We start from the raw sequence: 26268 nt of genomic DNA on the forward strand, positions 1-26268 counted from the left end.
TCTGTATTTTGGTTTAGTTTTCACTCTTTCATAGAAATGGCTACAGACAGGTGGAGGTTTTTACAAATACAAAATCTCTTCACCCCACACTAGAAGGAGATGGCTTCCTATAAACTCCTAACCTTTGTTTGCTTCTCAGAACACTAGCAAGTACAACAAGTTAAAGTCCAGCACCCTGGGCATCTCCCTGCTGGTTTAAAGCACTTGGTTCTGCAACATAGGCTGTAAACACCATCTTTTGGAAGTTTTTTTTATGGCTTATTCTCAGACTGATAGCCCTGGTATTCTCCCCCAATTTCTGGTACACACACTCCTGCCTGATAATGCACTCCTGAGGCTTTTCTTTTATGAGTTAGAAAGTTTGTTTTTTCCCAGTCTCATAGAACATGGAGTCTCAGGCCAGCTGGCAGTGTGGTGCTTAAGGCAGCTGGATCCCACATGGCTGAGTGTATGGTTTGAGTCTTGAACCCAGGAGCTTGGAAAATATGTAAGGCACGTGTGTGTGTGTGTACCCAAAATCCCAAGAGGAGAAAAGTCTGCAGTGGCCATCCCCCTAGAGGAATGCTTTCTCACTCTCACTCCTGCAAGTGTACTGGTCCTATAGCAAAATGTGTGTGTGTTTTAAATAGATATTTTTATAGTCTCTTCTTAAACATTTCTTCTTCTCTCTTGCTTTAGAATGATTTCCACAAAGAAATGAGAATCTAACTTTAAACCATCCACAGAAATCTAAGCACTTCCACATAAAATCCTTTTCCTGAGATCTGGTTCTCACTCTCTCACTCCTGCAAGTGTACTGGCCCTATAGCAAAATGTGTGTGTGTTTAAATAGATATCTTTATATTCTTTTCTTATACATTTCTTCTTCTCTCTTGCTTTAGAATGATTTCCACAAAGAAATGAGAATCTAACTTTAAACCATCCACAGAAATCTAAGCACTTCCACATAAAATCCTTTTCCTGAGATCTGGTTCACTTGGCCTTAGAACCCAGAATCTCTTGGTTCTACTCCAAGACCACCCCTTTCTACGACCCTGTGCTGGGTCCTCCTCAGCTTCATAACTTTTGATGCTGTGGTACACAGTATTTGTTCCTGATTTTTTTTTTTTCATTTTCTTAACATTCTAAGTGAACTCTCTTTATAAATCTGACTTTAAATACCAACTTTGAGCTGATTTTCAAATTGGTATCTCCAATAGTGATGTTCACTTTCTAATTTTGATTTTTATATTCACGTATGTATTATATGTCAAATTGGAAGCGTTAACTTGAATTGAAGCTATGCTAAAGTAAACAATATTTAAAATGGTCTCATCTGACTATTCTTCCTAAATGATCACATCTCATTTCTCCCTCTTTCTCTCTCAACAATTAAGTGTCCCTCATGGTTCTTATCTAACTACTTAACATATATTATTTTCTTGCATCTTTTTTCATCAAAATGTAAATTAGATGAAAGAGGGACATTATTGTGATCACTGATATTTTTTGGCATGAGTTTTTATTTTATATTTATTCACTAAACATCATAACAGCATACAAAAATGTGATTTCCCATCTAGAATACACCGTATAGTGGCTTAATCATACAATGTTGACATCAACAAACAATTTTCCATTCCTTGTTTCTAATAAATATATATATTTTTGATTCCCTATTTCTCACCTTCTGCCATTTCCTATCCTCCTCCCACTGATGTTTTAAGTAGAACTGTAAAATTTACCAGTGCTTAAAACCTACTTAAAATGTACTAAAAATAAATATATGGATGAATGAATGTCTAAAAAAAAAAACAGTCCATAAGAATAAAGGGAAAAAGAGCAACTGAATATATTAAGACAGTAAAGAACAAATAAAAAATGTTTAAGAAGAAGGAGGTCAGAGTTAAGATTTTGAGTAAAAATAAGAAGGTAATTAGTGAAATAAAAGATGGGACTATATGTGTGAGAGCCTTCCTTGGAGACTAATGCATGTAAACACATGTTTGATGCACTCAGTCTAACTGTTTGAGGTCTGAGATCTGAGAGAAAATGGGAGAACAAATCTCAACATAACCATCATCTGCTGGGCTCTGCTCTTCCTGGCCTCCCTGCCCACTATGTGCTGACTGACCTGGGAGGCTCTGGTTAGGGGGTTCTTCTACTGTCCATGGCTCTGCTGCTTCCTCCAACTTGAAGATCACCTCAGGTTTGGTAATACAATGTCCTGTTAATGGGAAATAACGCAGGACTGTGCTAAGCTGCTATGTCAGTACTTTAAAGAATGACGACAAGTAGTCTTCAGAAGCTGTGTAACAGAGGGGAAATTTGAACCTTGTATGAGCAAGGAGTGAGATACATACTTTGTGGACTGGAAGCTTACAGCTAAATATCATTAAACCTTATAAACGTTTCTTCTATTTACCAATAAAAAAGAAACTGTTGCTCTTGTGAGTTACAGACCAATAAAAAAGAAAGTGTTGCTCCTGTGAGTTACAGAGGAGTTTCACTTACCCAATGATACCAGGCTGCTATAGGTCTCCAGCATCACATCCCTGTACAGGGTCCTCTGAGCATCATCCAGGTCCTGCCACTCCTCCCAGGTGAAATGCACAGCTACATCCTCAAATGACACCAACCCCTGTAAGGACACATTTCTACTCAACTCAGATCATCAGTCCTAGATTGAAAGAACAGAAATCTCGGGGCCAGCGGGTGGTGTGATGGTTGGGGCATTAGACTCCCACATGGCTGCCTGTGGTTTGAGCCTGGACCTGGTGGCTTACTTTCTCTCTCTCTCTCTCTCTCTCCTCTCTCCCTGTGTCTCTCTCTCTGGTAAGCTAATGGCAAAACTTAAAAAAAAAAAAAAAGATAAAGTTAAAAACAAATAAATTTTTTTGAGAGGTTTTTGCTATAGGGCGCATGCACTCGCCAGACAGAGATGAAAGCAAGAAATCACCCCCCAGGGGGGATGGCCACGCCGCAATCCCTTCTCCTCCATTCTCTTCTCGGGATCTTGGGCACGCATGCACACACACCTGGCATGAGTTTTAAGCCACTGGGTCTGGGATGCGAACTGTGGTCGACTACGTGGGAGTCCAGCAACATAGCCATTACACTAACTGCTGGTCCCTAAAACAAATAATTTTTTTAAAAAAAGAACAGAAATCTAGTAGTACAGTCTACCATATGCGATGCAGATTGCTCTGTACTGTTGGTAGGAGACCAAAAAATCACAATGAAGGGAACCAGCAGTTAGTGTAATGACTATGTCGCTGGACTCACACGTAGTCGACCGAGGTTCGCGTCTGGACCCGGTGACTTAGAACTCACGATATTATTACAAAGTTCACATTATAGATAAAGACTATCTGTGTTTCAAGAAATAAAAGTATGAATAGCAATCGGTTCTTCCAAGAAGCCTCTGATCTTATAAAAGATATAAGCATAAATATATATAGAAAATGTTATATAGGTTAATTTAGACACAAGTTAAATGTAGACTGAGACAACAAATGAGTAGAAAATGTAGTTCTATTTGGAATTATGAATTTGCACTTCACGAACAATCTAAAGATGTTCAGCTCTTCCACGTGAATCTGTTTTCACATATACGAGGCAACAGTACAAGTCGAGTTGCAAGAGCGCAGAGAACATATTATATTCGTGTTAAATTTTTTTAAAGAGGTTTTTGCTGGAGGGCATGTGTACTCACCAAAGAGACAAAAGAGGTAGAGAGAGAGAAAGCAAGATATCACCCCCAAAAGGGACGGCCACGCCGCAATCCCTTCTCCTCCATTCTCTCTGATCTTGGGCACACACACACACACACACACGCATGAGCATGCTCAGTGTGAGTTTTAAGCCACTGGGTCCAGGACTCAAACCATAGTCAACTATGGGAGTCCAGAGACATAACCATTATGCCATCTGCTGGTCCCCAAGTTAATGTTAACATAACCATGTACACCACCATGTAAGGTGAATTATTCTACATCATAAGTAAATACATTACCAAAGGAAAATGATTATATAGTTATTCTGCTTTAAAAAAATGTTTAACTGCCAGAGAGTGTGTGCACTCATGCACATGTGCATTACAGACAGAAAGCACCCTCCATGAGGTATGGTCACATCACAATCTTTTTTTCCATTCCTCCTGCCTGTCGGATGAGGTACATGCTCATGCATATACCTGGCATGTTTTTCAAGGCCCTGGGGGTAGGGTTTAAACTGCAGTCAGTCATGTGGAATTCAGTTCCCTGTGAACAGTGCTCAACCACTGTGCTATGGGGTCAGCCCCATTTAAATATCTAGAGGGACCAGCAGATGGTGTAATGGCTACATCGCTGGACTCCCATGTAGTCAAAGGCGGTTTGAGTACTGGACCCGGTGGCTTAAACTCATGCTAGGTGCGTGTGCGCCAAAGATCCTGAGAGGAAAATAGAGGAGAAGGGATTGCAGGATAGCCATCCCCCCCTGGGGGGAGGTGATTTCTCACTTTCTGTCTCTCTGTCCCTCTCTGTCTTTCTGGCGAGTGCACATGCCCTATAGCAAAAACCTCTCCAAAAAAAAACGAAAGGAAAAAAATCTAATTCCAACACTGAAAATGTTATGCACCAATACAATTTTATTTATTAATTAAAAGGATGTATGTAAGTGTCCCCAGACTTCCTACGTGATAAAGAATTGCTTGTGTCCATTCCAGGGTGAAAAACGTCACTTTTCGATCTACCAGGCGACTAATGTAACAAGTAACTTACATGACCAGATCTGTATTTTAAGATCATCCCCCAGGAGAATGGGGAGGGGCTTAAGGAAGAGGTAGAGAGGAAAAAAACAGGGTGACACAGGAGCACCTACATAATGATACAGAGCAGTAGGATAAAGAATAAGGAAGTAATCCCCAAAAAAGAGGAAAAAGAAGAAAGGAGGAACCACTTTGGGACATATTTGCTGAGAACAGGCTGAAAAGAGAAGCTTACTTGAAGGATATCTGCATGACTGCAGCTAATCAGGTACTGGCGCCCTAAAGTGGAACCACAAAGATGGAAGAATATCATGGACAGAACTGAAAGATTTGGACAAATCGTATCTGAAATATTTAAGATTATGATAATAATAAATTTTAAAAAAGAAAAGAGAATTTTAGTGGTGTTTGAAGTCATCAGAGTGAATCAAATGAATTGAAGAGAACCTAGAGACTCAAGGAGAAAAAGAACAAGCAAGAATCCTGAGAAAACACTATTTACTGCTAGAGAAAGAGTAGTCAACTTACATCTTGAAGACTGAGAAGAAATGTTTTGTATTTATTCCACAAATAAAGAAAAACTCAATTATTAAGATGCCTATGATATAATTCATCATAATTCATAATTCTATGGGGGAAAATATATGATTACTCACAAAGACATTGAGAAGTCACTTTTTAAAAAGTGACAGGGCTTTTGGTTCCACATATAGGAGCTTGGAAGCAGCTTAGGAAAACACATCAGGCACATAAGCATGCACACAGGATCCATATGGGATAGAGAATTATAGGAAAGGGAATTCTGAGATGGCTACTGAACTTCAGCTGTGAAACATTGCTTTCAGGGACTAAAAATGACTTCCTGATGAGACTTCTCCCTCCAGATCCATTTCTAGATTGGAGAGGCACAAACCAAGGCCCATTCTGAGAAGGCTACTGAATATCAGCTGTGAAATATTGCTTTCAGGGACTAAAAATGAAGACTTTCTTCTGAGACTTCTCCCCCCCCATATCCATTTCTAGATTGGTAGGGCAAACTTTGTCTCCTTCCCTTTATCTCTCTATCTCTCTGTGTCTCTTCATTTTTTTTAAAAAAAAATTTTAAGGTAAAGTATTCTCTGGGCTCTGAAGCCCCCCTTTAACTTCCTCATTCATGCCTTTTCCCTTACTCCCTTCTAGGAGAGGCACAAACCAAAGCCCATTCGGAGATGGCTAATGAACTTCAGCTGTGAAATATTCCTTTCAGCTGTGAAATATTGCTTTCACGTGGCAATTTTTTGCCTCTTAAAATATAAAATTATGTTATTGTCTTTTTTTCTTTTTTATAGGTTTTTTTTCCCTTTCCTCTTCTTCTCTTTTCCTTTTTCTTTTAATTTCATCCCTTGGTGGCTCAGCCTCTATGAACTGAGTGTCTAGGCAGGTCTAAGTGAACAGTATCCAAATATCTGATTACTATTAGGGTCAGAATATTCCCCAATTCCCACTGAATTTGACAGAAAAAGAGTGAAAAAGAGAGACTGCAGATCACCTCCTCCAAGATTGAACTTCAAAGAATTAGGAAGAAATGCACAACACATCCAATGACCAGAAATCACCACAGGGGCACTAGAAATATAAGAAAGCAAGAAAATACCTCTCCTCCAAGGGAAAAGAATAACTCCTCTTCAACCACAGACAGTACAATGGGACTCATGGAAATGTCAGATAAAGAATTTAGAATATTCATAGTGACAAAGCTAACAGAGATGCAAGAGAAGAGAGACAATGAACTCCAGAAGACACAGGAGAAAAGAGCTGATGATTTCTAGGAGGTGAGGAAGTTCTTGCATAATCTGAAAAAGGAAATACATATCATACAAAAGAATGAAACAGAGCTGTTAGAGATGAAGGGTGCAATACAGAAAATCAAAACCTCCCTTGAAAGTATTAAAAGTAGACTAAATCATACAGAGGACTGACTCTCAGGTGTAGAAGACAGAATCACTGACCTAGAAAAATCCACCACAAAGACTGAGAAAGTAACCACCCAAATGAGAATTATATACAAGAAATACTAGATATTACTTAACACTCAAACATCCAGATAATTGGTATTCCAGAAGGTGAAGGGACTATTAAGGGCATTGACAATCTGTTCCATGAAATATTTGAAAACTTTCCAAACCTACAGAGGCATTCAAAGATCCAGTCCCAAGAAATACAAAGGACCCCAAATAGTATCAACCCAAGAAGATCTTCTCCAAGGCACATCATAGCCGGATTGACCAAAACCACAGACAAAGAAAAGATGCTAAGATTGGCAAGAGAGAAGTGTCAAGTTACCAACAAAGGATATCCCAGGAACAGCCACTGTCTTAATGGCTATGTCACTAGACTCCCATGTAGTCGACTGTGGTTTGAGTCCCTGACTGGTGGCTTAAACTCACGCCAGGCGCGTGTGCGTGCATGCCCAAGATCCCAAGAGGAGAATGGAGGAGAAGGGATTGCAGTGTGGCCATCCCCCCCGGGGGGTGATTTCTCACTTTCTGTCTCTCTTTCTCTCTCTGTCTTTATGGCGAGCACACGCGCCCTACAGAAAATCTCTACTAAAAAAAAAAAAAAGATAATCCGATCAGGCTAACAGCAGACCTCTCATTGGAAACAATGCAAGCAAGGAAAGAATGGGAAAATATATTCAAAGTGTTAAGGTAAAAGCAGTTTCAACCAAGAATACTGTACATGGCAAGATTATCCTTCATATGGGAAAAAAAGACAAGAACATTCTCAGATAAACAAAACCTGAAAGAATTTACCAATACCAGCCCAGCGCTCCAAGAACCCAGTGCTCCAAGAAGTTCTTGAGGGAGTACTATACAAGGAAAACTAAACACAGACACACAGAAATAAGAATTCAAAAATAACCAAGAAAATGGTCAACTTAATGCCTCAGAGAATCAGAGAAGCAACAGCAAAAAATACAAAAAACTCCAGGAGAATTTAAATAATAAAGGAAATAGAAAATACATGAACTTTTACAGAAAATAAATTAAAGTTAAAGCTGGTTCTTTGAAAAGATAAAAACTGATACACCACTAGCTAGATTAATTCAGAATAAGAGAGAAAGGAATCAGGTAAACCAAATTCACAATGAAGCAGGCAATATAACAACAGACATAACAGATATGCAAAACATCATTAGAGGATATTATGAACAACTATACGCCAACAAATAAGAAAGTTGAGATGAGATGAACTAATTCTTGGACACATATAATCTACCAAGATTGAATCAGGAGGATGTAGATGGTCTGACTAGGCCCATAACAAGCCATGAGATCAAATCAGTAATAAATAAACTCCCAACAAAGAAAAGCCCTGGTCCTAATAGCTTCAACTCTGAATTGTACAACACTTTTGAAGAAGAGTTAACCCCCATTCTACTCAACTTATTTCTAAAGATCCAAAAGTTATTTTTAAAGATCATACTGAATGGGGGAAAAGCTGAAAGATTTTCTGCTAAAAACGGCTACAAGACAAGGATGACCTCTTTCTCCAATCCTTTTCAACATAGTACTGAAAGTCGTTGCCAATGCAATCAGAAAATGGAATAAAATAAATATCATTCATATAGGAAAAGAAGAGGTGAAATTACCTTTATTTGCAGATGACATTATTGTATACATAAAAGACCCAATGGTATCCATGCAAAAATTTCTGCAATAAATGAATATAGTAAAGTTACAGGATACAAAATCAACACACAGAAATCTATAGCATTTCTATATACGAGCAGCAGGCAGACTGAGATAGAACTGAAGAAAGTAATTCCATTCACCATAGCCACAAAAAGTGTAAGATACCTAGAAATAAATCTAACCAAAGAAGATAAAGAACTCCACAAAGAAAACCATGAGAAGCTAAAAAAAGAAATTGAAAATGACACAGAAAATAGAAAGGACAGCCCATGTTCCTGGACTGGAAGAATTAGTATAATCAAATGGCAATTCTACCAAAATAAATCTACATATTTAATGCACTACCAAAGTACCAGAGACATTCTTCACAGATGTAGAAAATACAATCATACAATTTATCTGGAATCATAAAGACCTTATATTGACAAAGTATTCCTGGGCAAGAAGAGTGGAGTAGGCAGCATCTAACTCCCTGACCTAAAAATATACTCTAAAGCTGTGATAATCAAAACACCATGGTATTGGCACATAAATAGACAGGTGGAACAATGGATTAATATGATGATACCAGAAATAAACTCTCAAACATACAACCAACTGTTTTTTGACAAAGGGTACCAGTCAATCCAGTGGAAAAAGGAAAACCTCTTTAGCAAACTGGTGCTGAAACAACTGGATATCCACCTGCACAAAGATTAATCTAAACCCCTACCTCTCACCATTAACAAAAAATAACCTGAAGTGGATCGAAGATCTAAACCTAAGACCTCAAACAATAAAACTACTGAAACTCTGGGAGACATTGGGGTAGGCAAAGACTTCTTAAATAAAATCCCCAAAATACAATCAATAATCCCAAAAATAGACAAGGGAGATTACATCAGACAAGAACTTTCTTCATGGCAAAAGACAAGTAATGAGTTGAATCAGCAGATCTCGGAATGGGAAAATATTTTTGTAAACTATTTTTCAGATAAGGGACCAGTAACCAGAATACACAGAAACTCAAGCAGCTTTCTCAAAAAAAAAAGATGAGCAACCCAATAAAAAGATGAGCAACCCAATTAAAAGATGAGGTAGTGAGTTGAAAAAACCTCTCTCTAAGGAAGACATATGAATAGCTAAAAGGCATAAGAAAAAAATGCTCGACATCCCTCATTATAAGGGAAATGAAGAACAAAACCACAATGAGATATCACCTATCCTCAGACAGAATGACTAAGATTAAAAAAATTAAAAAGATAAGTGCTCGCAAGGGTGTGTTGAAAGGAGAACTCTCCTACACTTCTAGTAGGAATGTAAATTGGTCCAGCCACTGTGGAGAACAATCTAGAGATTTCAGAGATTTCTCAAAGATCTACAAATAGAACTACTATATGATTCAACAATCCCATTCCCTTGGTATCTACCCAAAGGACAGAAGAATTTTTAATCAGAAAATCCTTGCACATCGATGTTACTGTGGCATTATTCACAATTGCTAAGACATGGAACTAACCCAAATGTCTATGAACAGAGGAATGGATTAAAAAAGTGTGGCACATACACTCTATGGAATTCTATTCCGCCATAAATTCAAGACCCTGGCTTTTGACAGAAAGTGGATGACTACAGAAGATTTACTGCTGAGTGAAAGCAAGCCATGCTATGAAGGAGAGAGAAAGTATGTCTCCACTCAATATATACCGAGTGTTCACACTCTATGGCCAAAACTGAATGACTGGAGGATATAGAAAATAATTATAAATACCAGATATAGTGTGGGAAGAAGGTGGGAGAAAAAGGAGAGCATGAGCAAATTATGAAGAAAAATAGAGAGGCAAGACATTTATGGAACAAATAAATGGGTTATTATCTCTTGAAGATAACATGTATAGTATTCCCAACTGGACTGGTGAGAAATGTATTCATGTTGGAATATTCACTTTACAAGCTAAGTGACATTGGAATTGACTGTATTAAAATTTTTTTGAAAATAAAAATATATGAAGATTGAATCAGGAGAACATAGAAAGCCTGAATAGGCCCATAACAACGAGATTGAATCAGTAATAAATAATGTCCCAAGAAAGTAAAGCCCTAGTACTGATGACTTCACCTCTGAATTCTACATAACTTTTAAAGAAGAGTTAACCCCCATTCTACTCAAGTTATTTCTAAAGATCCCAAAGAATGAAATACTCTTAAATTCATTCTATGAAGCACCCATCAACCTTATCCTTAAAAGAGACAAGGACATGACAAGGAAGGAAAACCATAGACCAATACTTCTGAGGAATATACATGCAAAAATTCTCAACAAGATACTAGGAAAACATATCCAACAACATATAAACAAAAAGATTATGCATCACCACCAGGTAGGCTTTATTTCAGGGATGCAAGGGTGGCTCAATATATGCAAAATCATAAATGTAATACACCATATTAATACAGAGAAAGATAAAAACCATATGATCATATCAAGTGATGCAGAAAAAGGGTTTGATAAAATACAACATCCCATCATGATTAAGATTCATCGAAATCAGCAGAGTAGGGTCATTCCTCAACACAATAAAAGCTATCTATGAAAAACTCATAGCTACCATCATTCTGAATGTTTGAAAAGCTAAAAGCTTTTCCACCTAAAATTGGTACAAGGCAAGGATGCCCACTTTCTCCACTCCTTTTCAATATATTACTGGAAGTCCTCGCCAACGCAATCAGAAAAAAAGAACAAAATAAAAGGTATTCAAATGGGAAAAGAAGAGGTGAAATGATCTCTATTTGCAGATTACATGATTGTATATATACAATCTCCAATGGTATCCATGAAGGAAAAACCTGAAAATAATAAATGAATAAAGTAAAGTTGCAGGATACTAAAACAACATAAAAAAGTCTAAGCATTTCTATATACAAACAACAAGGAGACCGAGACAGAACTGAAGAAAGTAATTCCATTCACCATAGCCACAAAAGGTATAAGATACCTAGGAATAATCAAACCCAGGAAGTCAAAGATCTCCACCGGGAAAACCAGTAGAAGGTTAAAAAGAAAAAAAGAAAGAAAGAAATTAAAAATGACACAAAACAGTTGAAGGACATCCCGTGTTTTTGGATCAGAAGAATATAACCAAAATGGCAATTCTACCCCAATTAATCTACATATTTAATACAATCCCATTCAAAGTACCACAGACATTTTTCACAGATCCAGAAAAGACGATCATAGAATTGGTCTGGATCATAATAGACCCTGTATTGCCAAAGCCATCGTGCACAAGAAGAGTGGAATAGGAGGCATCTCACTCCCTGACCTCCCAAAATATTACAAAGCTATTATAATCAAAACAGTATGGCATTGGCACAAAAACAGACAGGTGAACCAATGAAACAGAATAGGGATCCCAGAAATAAACTCTAAAACATACAACCAACTGATTTTTTACAAAGGGCACCAGCCATCCAGTTGGGAAAAAAGAAATTCCTTTAGCAAATGTTGATATCCACCTATCAAAAGATAAAACTGGATCCCTATTTCTCATCATTAAAAAAATCAACTGAAAGTGGGTCAAAGATCTAAACAGTAAAACTATTGGTAGAAATAAACTGGACAAACTCTGTGAGACATTGTGGTAGGCTACTTTTTTTTTTTTTTTTTAATAAGACCCCTAAAGCATAGGTAATAATCTCAAGAATAGACAAGTGGGATTACATCAAATTAAGAAGTTTCTACACAGCAAAAGACACAATAATTAGTGTAAATCAATAACCCTCAAAATCAGAGAATATTTTTATAAACTATGCTTCAGATAAGGGACTGATAACCAGAATACACAGGAAACTCAAACTGCTTACTCAAAAAAAAAACAAAAACCAAAAAAACCAAACCTCTCTAAGGAAGACATATGAACAGCCAAAAGGCATGAAAAAATACTCAACAGCCCTCATCATCATAAGGGAAATGCAGATCAAAACCACAATGAGATACTACCTAACCCCTGTCGGAATGACTAAGATTAAAGAAACAAAAAATGGTAAGTTCTGTCAGGGATATGGTGAAAGAGACTCTCCTACACTGTTGGTGGAAATGTAAATTAGTCCAGCCACTGTGGAGAACAATATAGAAATTTACAAATAGAACTACCATATGATTCAGCAATCCCACTCCCAGATATATAACCAAAGGACAGGAGAACGCTTAGTGGGAAAGTGCTTGCACATCTATTAAACAGATTGTAGCATTATTCACAATTGCTAGGACATGGAATCAACCCAAATGTCCACAAACGGAAGAATGGATTGAAAAAGTGTGGCACATATACTCTATGGAATACTGTTCAGCCATAAAAAAACAAAAAGACCCTGACTTTTGTTAGAAAGTAGATGAATATGGAAGATTTACTGCTGAGTGAAGCAAGCCAGGTTATGAAGGAGAGACACTGTATGTCTCCTCTTAATATATACGGACTGTCCATACTCTATGGCTGATACTGAACGATTAAGAGGATATAGAAACATGGAAAATCTTTATGGATACTGGATACAGTGTGAGAAGAGGGTGGGAGGAGGAGGAGAGTGTGAGGAAAGACATTAAGGAGAAAAGCAGAGAGGCAAGACACTTATGAGACACAGAAATGGGTTATTATCTGTTGATGAGAATGTGTATAGCAATCCCAACTGGTCTGGTGTGAAACGTACTAATGTTAGAAAAATCACTTCACAAGCTATGTAATGTATAGTGATTGAACGTATAAAAAAATTAAAATAAAATAAAATATATTATTTAAAGAAAAAAAAAGAAAACTTGTTTTGCACTACAAAAGATATGAGAAGACAAGTGAAATTAGGGGTTTGACAGGTAGCAGTGGTTAAGGGCGCTGGACTCTCACATGGCCAACCGTGGTTCAAGTCCTGAACCTGGCATCTTGCTCTTTCTTTCTGTCCCTTTCTGGTCAAATTAAAATAAATAAAGTTAAATCATTTAAAAAATAATACATGCATAATTGTCCCTCTACTAGTGAATGGTTCTCCAAAACCTACAAAGAAGTCTAAAACTCAACAATAATAAACAATCCAGTTTAATAAAATGGGTCAAAGACTTTCACAGATACCTAACCAAAGACACACTGATAGAAACAAAGATATGAAAAGATGTACTACATTACATTTTTTAAAGGGAAAAACATATTAAAGCAACAAGTTATGAGTAGACTAGAATGACCAAAGTCTGGAATTCTGACTACTAGGTTAGGATGTGGGACATGAGGGAGGCTGTAATCATGATTTGGAGATAATTCAAGGAATTCTCATTCACTGATAGGAATGCAAAATGCTTTAGAAGATTTTAGAAGTTGTTTTCTTTATGTTTTTTTTTTTGTTTTGTTTTGTTTTACAAAAGTACTCAAGTACTCACACTATATGATTCAGAAATAACACTCTACCCAAAGTGGAAAACTACTACCAGGATAAAACATGCAAACATATTTACAGCAAGTTTATTTAAAATTACCCAACTTTGGGGGAAAAAAAATGAGATGTCCGTCAGTAGATGAATGGATAAACTGCTGTATACCCAGACAATGATATATTGTTTGGCACTAAAGAAAATGAGTCAACAGGCCAAGAAAAAATATTGAGGGATCTTACAATCATATTACTAAGAAAAAGAAAACATGATTAAAAAGGCTAGTCTATGATTCCAATTATATAAAATTCTGGAAATGACAAAACTATGGAGAAAGTAAAAAGAAGAATGACTTCCAAAGTTGAAGGACTGGGGAGAGATGAACACAAAATATTTTTAGGTTGGTAAAAATAATCAGTATAAGGCCAGCTGCAGGTGTAGTAGTTAAGGCAGGTGGCCGACTACGCAGTTTGAGCGCGGGACCCAGCAACTTGAAAAACATTCTGGGTGCCTGTACTAGCATGTCCCAAATCTCAAGAGGATAATAGAGAAGGGATTACAACATTCCTATCCTCCTTGGGGGCAGGGTACTTTTTCTCTCTCTGGCAAGCAGACTCACCTATACGAAAACGTAAAGAAAAAGCAATCAGTATAGCAATATAGTAATGGAGTGCTAAATACATGTAATTTTATTTTTGTATAAACATACATTATGTATAACACCAGGTGGACCTGAAAGGAAACTGACTTTCAGTGATTATGTGTCAATGTAGGTTTATCATGTAACAAATGGACCACTGATATCATTGTAAGAATGTATCACTTTTACAATGCAGGGATAGAACATGCAAAGTAAATCTTTGTACCTTCCTCTTAATTCTGTTGTGAAATTAAAATGGTTCTAAAAATTTAAGTGTATATTTTATTAGACCATCTAAAATTAGTTTTTAGCAATAAAAATAAGACCAACCTTAAAAAGTACCATTCTGTGGGCCAGCAGATGGTGTAGAAGTTAAGGAAACTAGATTCCATGTGTCTGACTTCATGGTTCAAGTCCCAGACCTGGTAGCTTGAAAATCACTCCAGTCATGCATGTGTACATGCCCAAAGTTCCAAGAAGAAAACAGAGAAGGGATCATGGTATGGTCATCCCTTCTGCAGGTGATTTCTCACTTTTCCTTTCTCATTCTCTCTCTCCAGCAGTACACACACCCTATAGCAAACAAAAACAAAAGAACTATTCTGTTTATAATAAAAAATTATTTACATGAGTTAAGTCTCTTACCCACAAAGCCAGTGAAACAAGTAATGAGAAAACACAAGACTGAAGATGATCCAGCACAATCCCTATTTAACAATGCCATTCAGAAGAGATACAAGTTAAAATGATGAAGATTTGTAGATCATTTGTAAGTGAACAATCAAGAACATCACCTAGAAACTTGTCCATAAAATTAAAATATCATAATAATAAATTATGAATACCTAACTGTAATAATATTTAAGTACAAGGACCCTTGCACTGATAGCAATGAAGCAAAATAAAAAAAAATACATTTACAATAGAAAGATAAACCTTGTGTGAAGGCAGAAAAATTATGATGGAAATATAAAAAAGCTAAACAAAAGACAAGATACACCATTTTAATGGATACGAAGAATCTGCTTCCTGGAGATATCATTTTTTGTTGAATCAGAACACTAAGATCATCCTAATGAAAACAACACATTTTTACAAATACAAAAATTGATTCAAAATCTCCTAGAAGCTGAAACAAATGAACTGAGATAACAGCCGCCAACCAAAGCCGGGAGACTGAGTTGGGAGTGTGAATCTACCTACAGTCTAGCATTGTCTCGTAGAACAGAAACCACTTACCAGGGGAATAAAAGACTTTTGATACTTACAGGATATGATTCACAGTATTTAGGAAATAATTCAGAATCATTAACCATGTGAGAAAAAAAAAAACAAACAGGAAAATGGCAAATACTGATTTTAAAAAGTCACCGAAAAATTTCACTGGTGACCTTAATACTATAATTAGCTGGTGATTGTTAAGCTGTTTATAAATGTCTATTCATCATATAAAATGATAATGTGTTATAAATGGAGATAGAGCCAAACATAAATAATAAAGTTGTAAAATATAGTAACTGAAACATTCACTAGATGGCCTCAACAACAGATTGAAAATGACCAAAGAAAATCATTGAATGTGATGATGGATTAATAGATTATTTATTTATTTAGGCTTTGTCACAGGACATGTGCACTAGCCAGAGAGAGACACAGAGGGGGGAAAGCACTCCCTAATGGTGTATAGTCACGCCACAATTCCTTCTCCTCTATTTCTCCATCCTATAGAGATTTGGGGGACACATGCATATGTGTACCCAGCATGTTTTTCCACCTGCTGTAGGTGGTATTCAAACCAAGCATTTGGCCATGTGAGATCCAGCTCCCTTAACCACTAGGCCACAGGGCTGGCCTGATTATAGATATTTTCTAACATTTACAAAATAGAGAAGAAAATAGAAGAGAAATGAAAAAAGAAAACACACTCCTAAACAAAAGAAGTAGAGAAGAAATCAGAAAGAAAAATTAGGAAATATGTTCACAACAAAGGAAACAATCAGCAAATTGAAAAGGCAACAGCATGCATTGGTAGAAAATATTGACAAACTGTGTACCTGATAAAAGGTTAAAATCCAAGATACACAAGGAGAAAAGGAAAGCCTTGTACACTGAGTGGGAATGTAAAGTGGTAGAGCCACTATGGGCAATGGTATAGCAGTTTCTTAAAAAATTAAAAAATTAAACTACTATAATCTAGTAATCACACTTCTGGGTACATATACAAAGGAATTAAGATCAAGATCTTGAGGCAACATCTTTATTTTTATGTTTGCTACAACATTATTCAGAAAAGCCAACACACAGAAACAACCTAAAAGTACAACAGATAAAATGTGGTATATACATGCAATGGAAGTGTATTCAGTCTCTAGAAGGAAGGAAACCACGCCATTTGTGTGGTGGATATATATATAGAGGACATTATATTAAGTGAAATAAGCCAGACATGAAAGTACTAAATGTTCCTACTTACATCAGAAATCTAAAATAGGAAACTTGGAAAAGCATAATTTAGGGACAAACAGATGGCATAATGGTTATATCGCTGGACTCCCATGTAACAGACCATGGTTCAAGTCCCTGATCCAGAGGCTTAAAACTCATGCTGGGTGTTTGTGCATGTGTACCCAAAATCCCAAGAGGACAACGAAGGAGAAGGGATTGCAGCATGGCCCTTCCTTCTGGGGAGTGATTTCTCACTTTCTCTCTCTCTGTCGCTCTCCAGTGAGTACACACGCCCTATAGCAAAATTCTCTCTTTAAAAAAAAAAGAAAGAAAAAAGAAAAGCATAAATTAAAGTGGTGGTTAACTGGGAATAAGGGAAAGGGAAAGGGCCAGCAGATGGTGTGGTGGTTAAGGTGCTGGATTCCTAGATGGCCAACTGCAGTTCAAGACTCAGGCCTGGCAGCTTGAAAAATCCCAGTAAGTAACTAAGTAAATAAATAAATAAATAAATAAATGTTTAACCACTCACCCACCCACCCCCCCAAAAAAGGGAAAGGGGAATTGGAGCAGTTGAAGTCAGTTTCACTTATGTGATTTGATTAAGTCTTAGATATCTATTCTACAGCATATTGCATGAAGTTAATACTGTACTGCATATTGTATCTAAAAGCTTGTCATGAAGGGCTAGACAGTGGTGTGGTAGTAATGAAACAGGTCCCACACAGGGAAAGTCCCCAGGTCACATTTTGGGACTCCTTGAACACACTGGAGGGGCACATGCGTACCATGATCAGTCAGCTCAGGCTGGGTGGGGATCATGGCATGAGGACCATGTGGTAGGTGCCTATTTCTCTTTCTTTGTCTTTTTCTCATGGAAGAAATAAATGATTTTTTTTAAAATGTGTTAGGAGGTTAGCTCTTAAGTGAAATGTTCTTATTACAAAAAAGGGAAGGAGAGGAAGGAAATTTTTGGACATGACAATTACATTTTTAGCATGTCAAAAATTTTCTTCCTCTCCTTCCCTTTTTTGTAATATGATCATTTAATATAAGACAGGTATCATTTAGGGTTATATTGAATATTAGGCCCAAATTCAATGAATATTAAAATACAATTCATATTTTATGGTAGATCTGAGAAGACAAGTTCTACATTTAAAATGTTCAATGGACTATTTTGGCATATTTTATTTCTTAACTAACTATTAACAACAGTTCTACTCCATAAACATATTGGGTTTCTGGGAAAGTCATGAGGCATTTTTGCATAGAAAAACATATCATAACCTTCCAGACAATCTAATAGTTATGACACAGACACATCCACTTTTCCCTTACTCTATTAATTAATGAATTTGTTTGTTTTGGCTACAAGGCGCTCACTGAGCTCACAAGAGAGAGCGAAAGATAAAATAACCCCCCAGCGGGATGGTTACACCACAATTCCTTCTCTCCTATTTGCTTCTCAGGATATCGAGCATGTAGGCATATGCATACAGCCTATTTTTCTTTTTCCGCTATAGGGCACGTGTGCTCGCCAGACAGACAGACAGAGACATAGAGACAGAAAGCGAGAAATCACCCTCCAGGGGGGATGGTCACGCTGCAACCTCTTCTCCTCCATTCTCCTCTTGGGATCTTGGGCACGCACGCACACGTGCCCGGTGTGAGTTTTAAGCCACCGGGTCCGAGACACGAACTCCGGTCAACTATGTGGGAGTCCAGCGACATAGTCATTACGCTAACTGCTGGTTCCCATGCATACAGCCTATTTTTCAAGTCATTGGGTCTGGGATTTGAACCACTCAGTCAGCCATATAGAATCCAGCCATCTTAACCTGAATGGCCCTTCTTACTCATTTTTAAATGGATAACTGAAATGACAAAAAAAAAAAAACAGTATTTAATGGAATATGATAACATAATAGATCTTTCTGAACTATAAACTACCCACAGTAAATGGATGTGAATCCCAGATAGTGTGTGTGAAAGAATAGTCTGAGGAAGGACATTTAGAAGAAAAATAGAGAGGCAAAGCATTAATGGGAAAAAGAAATGTGGTATTATCTGTTGAAGATAATTTTATAGTTTTATCAACTGGACTAGGGAGAAATGTTCACATGTTGAAATATTCACTTTGTAAACTAAATAATGTGGCTGAATGTATAAAAGAAAATGAAAAACCCCATAAAATTATACAGTAATAAAATCTACAGACAGAATCACCGACATAAATTTATAAAAGTAAAAGGTACAAATTATGAAAGTCTGCTTGTTTTTATTCTTTGTATATCTTTTTACTGAATCTCTTTCAAAATGTGTTTTCCTAACTCTTGAATCCTTTCTCCCTATAGTATCCTAAGGATGTCATCACACTTGCTGAATAAATGCACAGTTCATGAGGAATTAAAATTTGTCACTTAGCAAGCTGTCCCTCAGGTTCCTCCAAGACTGACATTTCCAATGTAACAAACAAAGTTACTGTATTTGTTGAGTACCAACAGCTCCTCCCCCTACACTGACAATGTATACATGTATCAGAATAAAAGGAACAAAGAGTTGATACCAGAAGAGATTATACCTAAAAGAGAGGGAGGAGTCCAGAACAACCCCTTTTTGTTGGGTTGGGTCACTGGTTGTACGGTAGTGATACCATACGTAAAGAAAATGAGGTGAAGTGCTATTCATTTTGGATTTGTTGAGCTTGAGGTGTTTTAGGATGGCTACAAAGACACATTCGACAATTGGACCTATGGGCTACAAGCTAGGTAAGAGGGCCAAGCTAGAGAGAAACAACAGTGCAAACCATAAAGGGCTAAATTAGTCAAGAGAATTGCTGGTCTGAGAAAAATGGGACCCAAGACTGTACACATCCATGAGCTATGTTAAGGAACAGAGGAAAGCAGAGGACTTCAGAGAATCAGAGAAGTCATCAGAAAGGCCACCACAGGAACTAACAGAGAAGAATTTCCAGAAGATCACGAACGACAGTTCCTTTATTTGATTTTTTTTAAAGAGATTTCTGTTATAAGGCATGTGTGCTCACTAGAGAGATGGAAAGTGAGAAATCACCCCCAGGGGCATGGTCATGCTGCACTCCCTTCTCCTCCATTTTCCTCACAGGATCTTGGGCGTAAATACGCCTGGCATGAGTTTCAAACCACTAGGTCCAGGACTCAAACTGTGGTTGGCCACATGAGAAACCAGTGCCCCAATCACTATGCAGGCCCCACACAGATGATAGTTTTAAATATAGAAGAAGATTCAAGTATGACAAAGACTAGAGAATAGTCATGAATATAACTATAATTTAGATTATTCGTAAGATTTTGAAGAACTGAACTAGAACTACAATGAGTAGGTTAAAAGGCAAATGAACAATGGGGATATTTGCCAGAAAATATAATTTATTTTTTTAGAGGTTTTTGCTATAGGGCACGTGCGCTCGCCAGACAAGACAGAGACAGAGAGACAGAAAGCGAGAAATCACCCCCCAGGGAGGTGGCCATGCTGCAATCCCTTATCATCCATTCTCCTCTTGGGATCTTGGCATACACACACACACGCACCCAGCATGAGTTTTAAGCCACCAGGTCCAGGATGTGAACCGCGGTTGACTACGTGGGAGTCCAGCAACATAGCCATTACGCTAACTGCTGGCCCCAGAAAATGTAATTTTGAATAGTCTGCTATAGAATCTGCATGTATACATGAGCTGAGAAATATGTATGGAGTGTTATCTAAGAATCTGTGGTCCACTCAATCCACCAGATGTTCCAGGTTTTACCCATGAACCACGTACTAACCTCCAAAAGGCCAGGGATCACAATGTTTTGGTAACTCAAGGAAAAACTTATGTGAGTTTTGCTTCACCATTAGGTAACTATTTTAACTATGGAATGTTAAAGGGTTACTTCCAGGTTGGTAGTTAGAAGCTTTCTACTACATCATGTATGTTTCCAATGAAGATGATGCTTTAGACTTTGTGTCCAGTTTTTATGGTCAATGAGAATTTAGCATGTTCTATTATTAAGTTCTATTCCAATCAGGTAACAAATGTGTCTGCCCTTTTTTTTTTGATGGCATCAGTAAAGCCAGAGACCCAACTGACGTATCTCTAATCAGCCTATAACTTTATGCCAACCATTGTTTTATTTATGTACATTTCCCTGAAGATGAGCTCTACTTATTTCTACTTTTCCATTTTAATTTATGAACTCCAGAGTTCATAAAATATAAAATAAAACAAAGTGAAGAATAAACAACTCACCAGGGACTTAGTCATGTTTTGTTTCACCTGGAAACAGAAAGGACTCCAGAAGTACAGTGGAGAAAGAAGGTAAATGGAGTGGGCATAAGAGAACTGGTGTGGGTTGGTCCAAGATTCTTCTGCTCAAAACACTCTACTCATTTCCTAGAAAAAAATAACACTGTGGTAAAATAGTCACTCATCCAAGAAGAGCAACAAACACCCCTTTGAAGATGTATTCATAAGTACATTAATTGGTAGAGAATAAAGTACAATTTATTATGTGTTAATAAAAACATACATTACCACCCTTCTTAGCAACAATTTATGTTTACCTTAAAGAAATCATTTCAACCAAAGAAATAAACATTGTATCTTCAATAAAATTGTTAATGTTATAGAAACACACACAAGCTATGTGCGTTAGTTTCCTATTAACATGGAGATGCCACACAGGACTCCTACAAGTCTTCCCACTGCAATACCTCTTGCTTTCACAGACCTACATTTCATGGAAAATATGCATTTTTCACCAATTATATAATAAAAAATGTATGTAGGGACCAGCGGTTGGTGTAATGGCTATGTCGCTGTACTCCCATGTAGTCGACCACAGTTCAAGTCCCAGACCCGGTGGCTTAAACTCATGCCGGGTCGTGTGTATGTGCACTCAAGATTCTGAGAGGAAGGAACCAGCAGTTAGCATAATGGCTATGTCGCTGGACTCCCACGTAGTTGACCGCAATTTGCGTCCCAGACCCGGTGGCTTAAAACTCACACCGGGTGCATGTGCATGTGTGCCCGAGATCCTGAGAGGAGAATGGAGGAGAAGGGACTGCGGCGTTACCATCCCCCCTGGGGGTGATTTCTCGCTTTCTCTCTGTCTCTCTTTGTGGGGCGAGCACACGCACCCTATAGCGAAAACCTCTCCCCCCCCCCAAAAAAAAACAAAAACCCCGAGAGGAGAGGAATTGCGGCATGGCCATCCCCCCTAGGAAGTGATTTCTTGCTTTCTATCTCTCTGTCTCTGTCTTTCTGGCGAGCGCACATGCCCTATAGAAAAACCTCTCAAAAAAAAAAAAAAAGTACATGTACATTTCTCACAACACACTGTTTCAGAAATAGTTCCAAATGAACATATTCACATAGTCTCTTCTGTCAATAACCTGTGCTTTATCATTGATGCGCTTTGGCCAAAAGGACGTAGATATAGATAAATGTGATACAATCACAGGTTTGAAAAGTTCTTGCCTACTGGTACATGCTTTGGCCAAAAGGACATAGATATAGATAAATGTGACACAATTACAGGTTTGAAAAGTTCTTGCCTACTGGTACACGCCTTCTAGGACAGTGACACATTAATATGAAGAGGCATGGGGTTATTTGTTAGAGACAGAGAGCCTAGCCTGGAATCCACAAACCACTGGATTTAAATCAAATAGCTTCGGTCAAAGCACCAGGTGACTGGAGACTCATCCGTGATGCTGGGGAATGCCAGCATAGGAATTTTCCAGGTGAGCCCCAGCTCAATTGCTGGTCCATAGAAACACAAATCAAAATAAACAGTTCTTTTTTTTTTTTTTTTGAGAGATTTTCATTGTAGGGCGCGTGCGCTCGCCAGACAGACAGAGAGAGACATAGAGACAGAAAGCGAGAAATCACTCCCCAGGGGGGATGGTCACGCCGCAATCCCTTCTCCTCCATTCTCCTCTCGGGATCTTGGGCACGCACGCACACGCACCCGGCGTGAGTTTTAAGCCACCGGGTCCGGGACACGAACTGCGGTCGACTATGTGGGAGTCCAGCGACATAGCCATTACGCTAACTGCTGGTTCCCAAAATAAACAGTTCTTTTTAAGCCAACAAATGTTTGTTGATTCTTCACACAGCACAGACTTAATGATGCCTCTATGTCCTGAAACTCAATGTTTTTAACAGATTTGGGAATGAGAAAGACAGTTTTCAGTTACATGGCAAATTCAATAAATAGAACTTCATAACCACCTCTGAAGTTTTGAAAAGGACAATGTTAACTATAATAGACAGACTTCAGTGTGGTTGAAGCCATGTGAAGCAAACAAAGCAATAATCTGGAGATCACACTACATTTTAAGTTTTTACATCATACTTGTCTGTTATTTATATGAAGGAATTGTATTGTGCTTTACCTTTTATTGGTTTGAAACAGATATGTGAAACAGTCTAATCTTCCCATTTTTAATCATATAAAATTGGCTCCTTTTTTCTAGCAGAATTCGACTTTTAGAAACAGATTACTTAGATGAAGAGAGAAACACTATTAATCCACAGAAAGCTTTGGAGATAAAAAGGGACATTTAAGATAAGATACATTAAAGCAATGTTTGTTCGAAGTTGACTTCATCATCACAAAAATAATTTTAAAAATAAACACTCAGTTTGCACTAATATGACAACATTGGTAACATTAGCCAAAAAGTCAGGATTCTTGACATTTACATATCATGTGACCATAAGTATGTCACTAATCTCCTCAAATCTAATTTTTTCCCCATCTTTTGTATAACGTAGAAAGAACCTAAAAAATTCTTCCTAAGGACCAGGAAGAGCTAACAAGATAGAGGGAGAATCCAGCCTATCTCTGTATGCCAGATTTGGCAACAGATTAGGTTTGAGAGATTTCAGACTCTAAAAACAATTCCTGAAGCAAGAATGAAGAAAAGGGAGTGTGTTTAGAAAGCTCTGTGGAAAAATCCTCTTGTATGTGACACCCCAGAACACACCTTAAAGGCCTCTGAAATATTTAACATTTCCTAGGTCCCTCTCACCTATCCTCAAATTCATCTCTCCTTTCTGAAATCTGGCCTAAATCTTCAGTAGTACTCAGTCACAGATAGCTTCAGGACATAGAATCACCCAGATCTTATTTTTTTATTTTTTAGGAGAGGTTTTTGCTACAGGGCGTGTGCGCTCGCCAGAAAGACAGAGAGAGAGAGACAGAAAGCGAGAAATCACCCCCCCAGGGGGCATGGCCACGTTACAATCCCTTCTCCTCCGTTCTCCTCTCGGGATCTTGGGCACACATACACACGTGCCCGGCGTGAGTTTAAGCCACCAGGTACGGGACCCGAACCATGGTAGGCTACATGGGAGTCCAGCAACATAGCCATTAAGCCAAATGCTGGTCCCCCAGATCTTATCCATCTAGGCAGTAGGACCAGTAGTTGCCTGGGCCATACAAAGGTAGGACTTTAACTTTTTTTTGGAGAGGTTTTCGCTATAGGGCGCGTGCGCTCACCAGACAGACAGAGAGAGACAGAGACAGAAAGCGAGAAATCACCCTCCAGGGGGGATGGTCACGCCGCAATTCCTTCTCCATTCTCCTCTTGGGATCTTGGGCACGCACGCACACAGCGTGAGTTTTAAGCCACTCGGGCCCGGGATGCGAACCACGGCGACATAGCCATTAGGCTAACTGCTGGTCCCAGACTTGAACCTTTTCTAGGATACTTTTGCCTCGGAAGCACTAGGAGCGGGTCCAGGCCATAGGGTGTTCTGTCAGAGTCCTATTCCTAGGGCGCCCTCTTTCAAATTTCCTAACTTTCCAAAGAAAACGGAACAGTGTCCAAACTCTGTCAGAACTCGCTGTCCCTGGAAATTAGGTCTTACATAAACTTCCAGAAACTTAAACACGAGCGCTAGGCAGGTTACAAAGTGCAGGACCTAGAAACGGCCCTTCCTGAAGAGACATCACGAAAGCCCGTAAATACAACTGTTAGAGAGTGGCTCTGCACACAATTCCCATTTTTCCTCTGGGACCTGGGGCATCTCACTAGGACACTGCACAGAGAAATAGACTGAATGTCACGGGCGCGAGGAACCAGATCCTGCAGTGGCGGGGCTGGAAACCCAACCACCGCAGACCCAAGCACCTAGCCCACCCCAGGCTGCTGCTGTCCGCAGGCAGAGCCCTCTCCGACCCCGATTCCCTGTCCACCTCGGACGAGACGGAGCGTCGGCAGCTTGCGTCCATTTGGAAGCGCACATCCCGTCTCCTGACGAGACAGTCACTAAGAGACTTGGGCTATAAACGCACAGTCCCAGCTGCCCCGGTCCGCCCAGGCTTGCGGCTCGCGCTGCCACCCTGCCCCGCTCGCTGGAGAGCCACCGGCGTCCTTCTCCCACCGAGTGATGGGCAGTGGCCCACCCAGGATGCCCCGCCGTCTCCTCCTTCCCCCTAACACCCACCTCCGAGCTCACAAGTTCCAACCCCCGAGGCTGCTGAAGCAGAACCTGGAGACACACAGACTGCAGTTTCCGGGTTGAGATGGCGTTAAAGGGGCGGAGCTGCACGTGCGCAGAAGGAGCCAGGAAGAGCCGCTCTCGTTCTGAGCGGGCTGGGTGACAAGGACAGACTACATTTCCCACCAGACCCTGGGCTCCTCCGCTGGGAACAATGCAGTGAGGGGCGGTGTTTATTTTGCCAGCGAATCTCGTAACCACGAGGTCAGGACCTGCAGGATGAGTTATTGCTCTATTTAGGCCTTCCTTACATCGTCATTTGGCAACATGGAACGTTGTGGGAAGAATGGGGAAATTCGAATAGAGACCAGTCAGTGGTATTAATTTATTCATATTTTCGTTCTATTATTGCTGTTATAAAACCCATGACTATTCTTTTACACATGCACTGTAAAACATACAAATAATATTCTATTAATATGTTAAATTCGTTAACGAGCAAGAATTTAGTTAGGCAACTTTATTCCCAACCAATGAAAGATGTTTGTTCTCACGCCCTGAACTAATTTGTAAGCCTTTAGTGGATTGCACACAGTCGGAAAGACTTCTCTGCTGCAAATGTAATAAAATGGTACGGTCATAGGGAAGGTGAACTCCATAATCCTTGCACCAATTTCACTCCAACGTCTGATCATTATTTGCCCAGAAACTTGAAGATCCTTCTCTCCGTAACATGTCAAATCTTTTATTTATTTGTGTGGGGCGCACGCGTGTGTTGTATAAGGATAAACCTGAATTTTGCCTTTCCTTCCCTGGTTTCTGCCACAAACTAAGCAAGAAGTTCTGCATAGGAGCTTCTCACGTTCTGGCTACCAGACTGTGAGGGAGTCAAAGATTTATTCGCGGAAGCTTACT

The 26268-nt window shown here is 38.8% G+C and overlaps 1 protein-coding gene across 1 annotated transcript in view; it reads right to left on the bottom strand.

Moving 5' to 3' along the window:
• The window catches only part of LOC114006256 (zinc finger protein 717-like), a 28766-nt gene extending 3230 nt beyond the window's left edge, over window positions 1-25536 (bottom strand). The window contains 4 exon segments of the mRNA XM_027768484.1: window positions 2114-2206; window positions 2494-2620; window positions 21151-21294; window positions 25360-25536. Coding sequence (XP_027624285.1) covers window positions 2114-2206; window positions 2494-2620; window positions 21151-21165 — 235 coding nt within the window. The 5' untranslated portion in view covers window positions 21166-21294; window positions 25360-25536.
• Between the last annotated feature and the right edge of the window lie 732 nt (window positions 25537-26268).

The sequence above is a fragment of the Tupaia chinensis genome, unplaced genomic scaffold (genome assembly GCF_000334495.1).
Source record: "Tupaia chinensis unplaced genomic scaffold, TupChi_1.0 Scaffold146604_1, whole genome shotgun sequence".
Classification (NCBI taxonomy): Eukaryota; Metazoa; Chordata; class Mammalia; order Scandentia; family Tupaiidae; genus Tupaia; species Tupaia belangeri.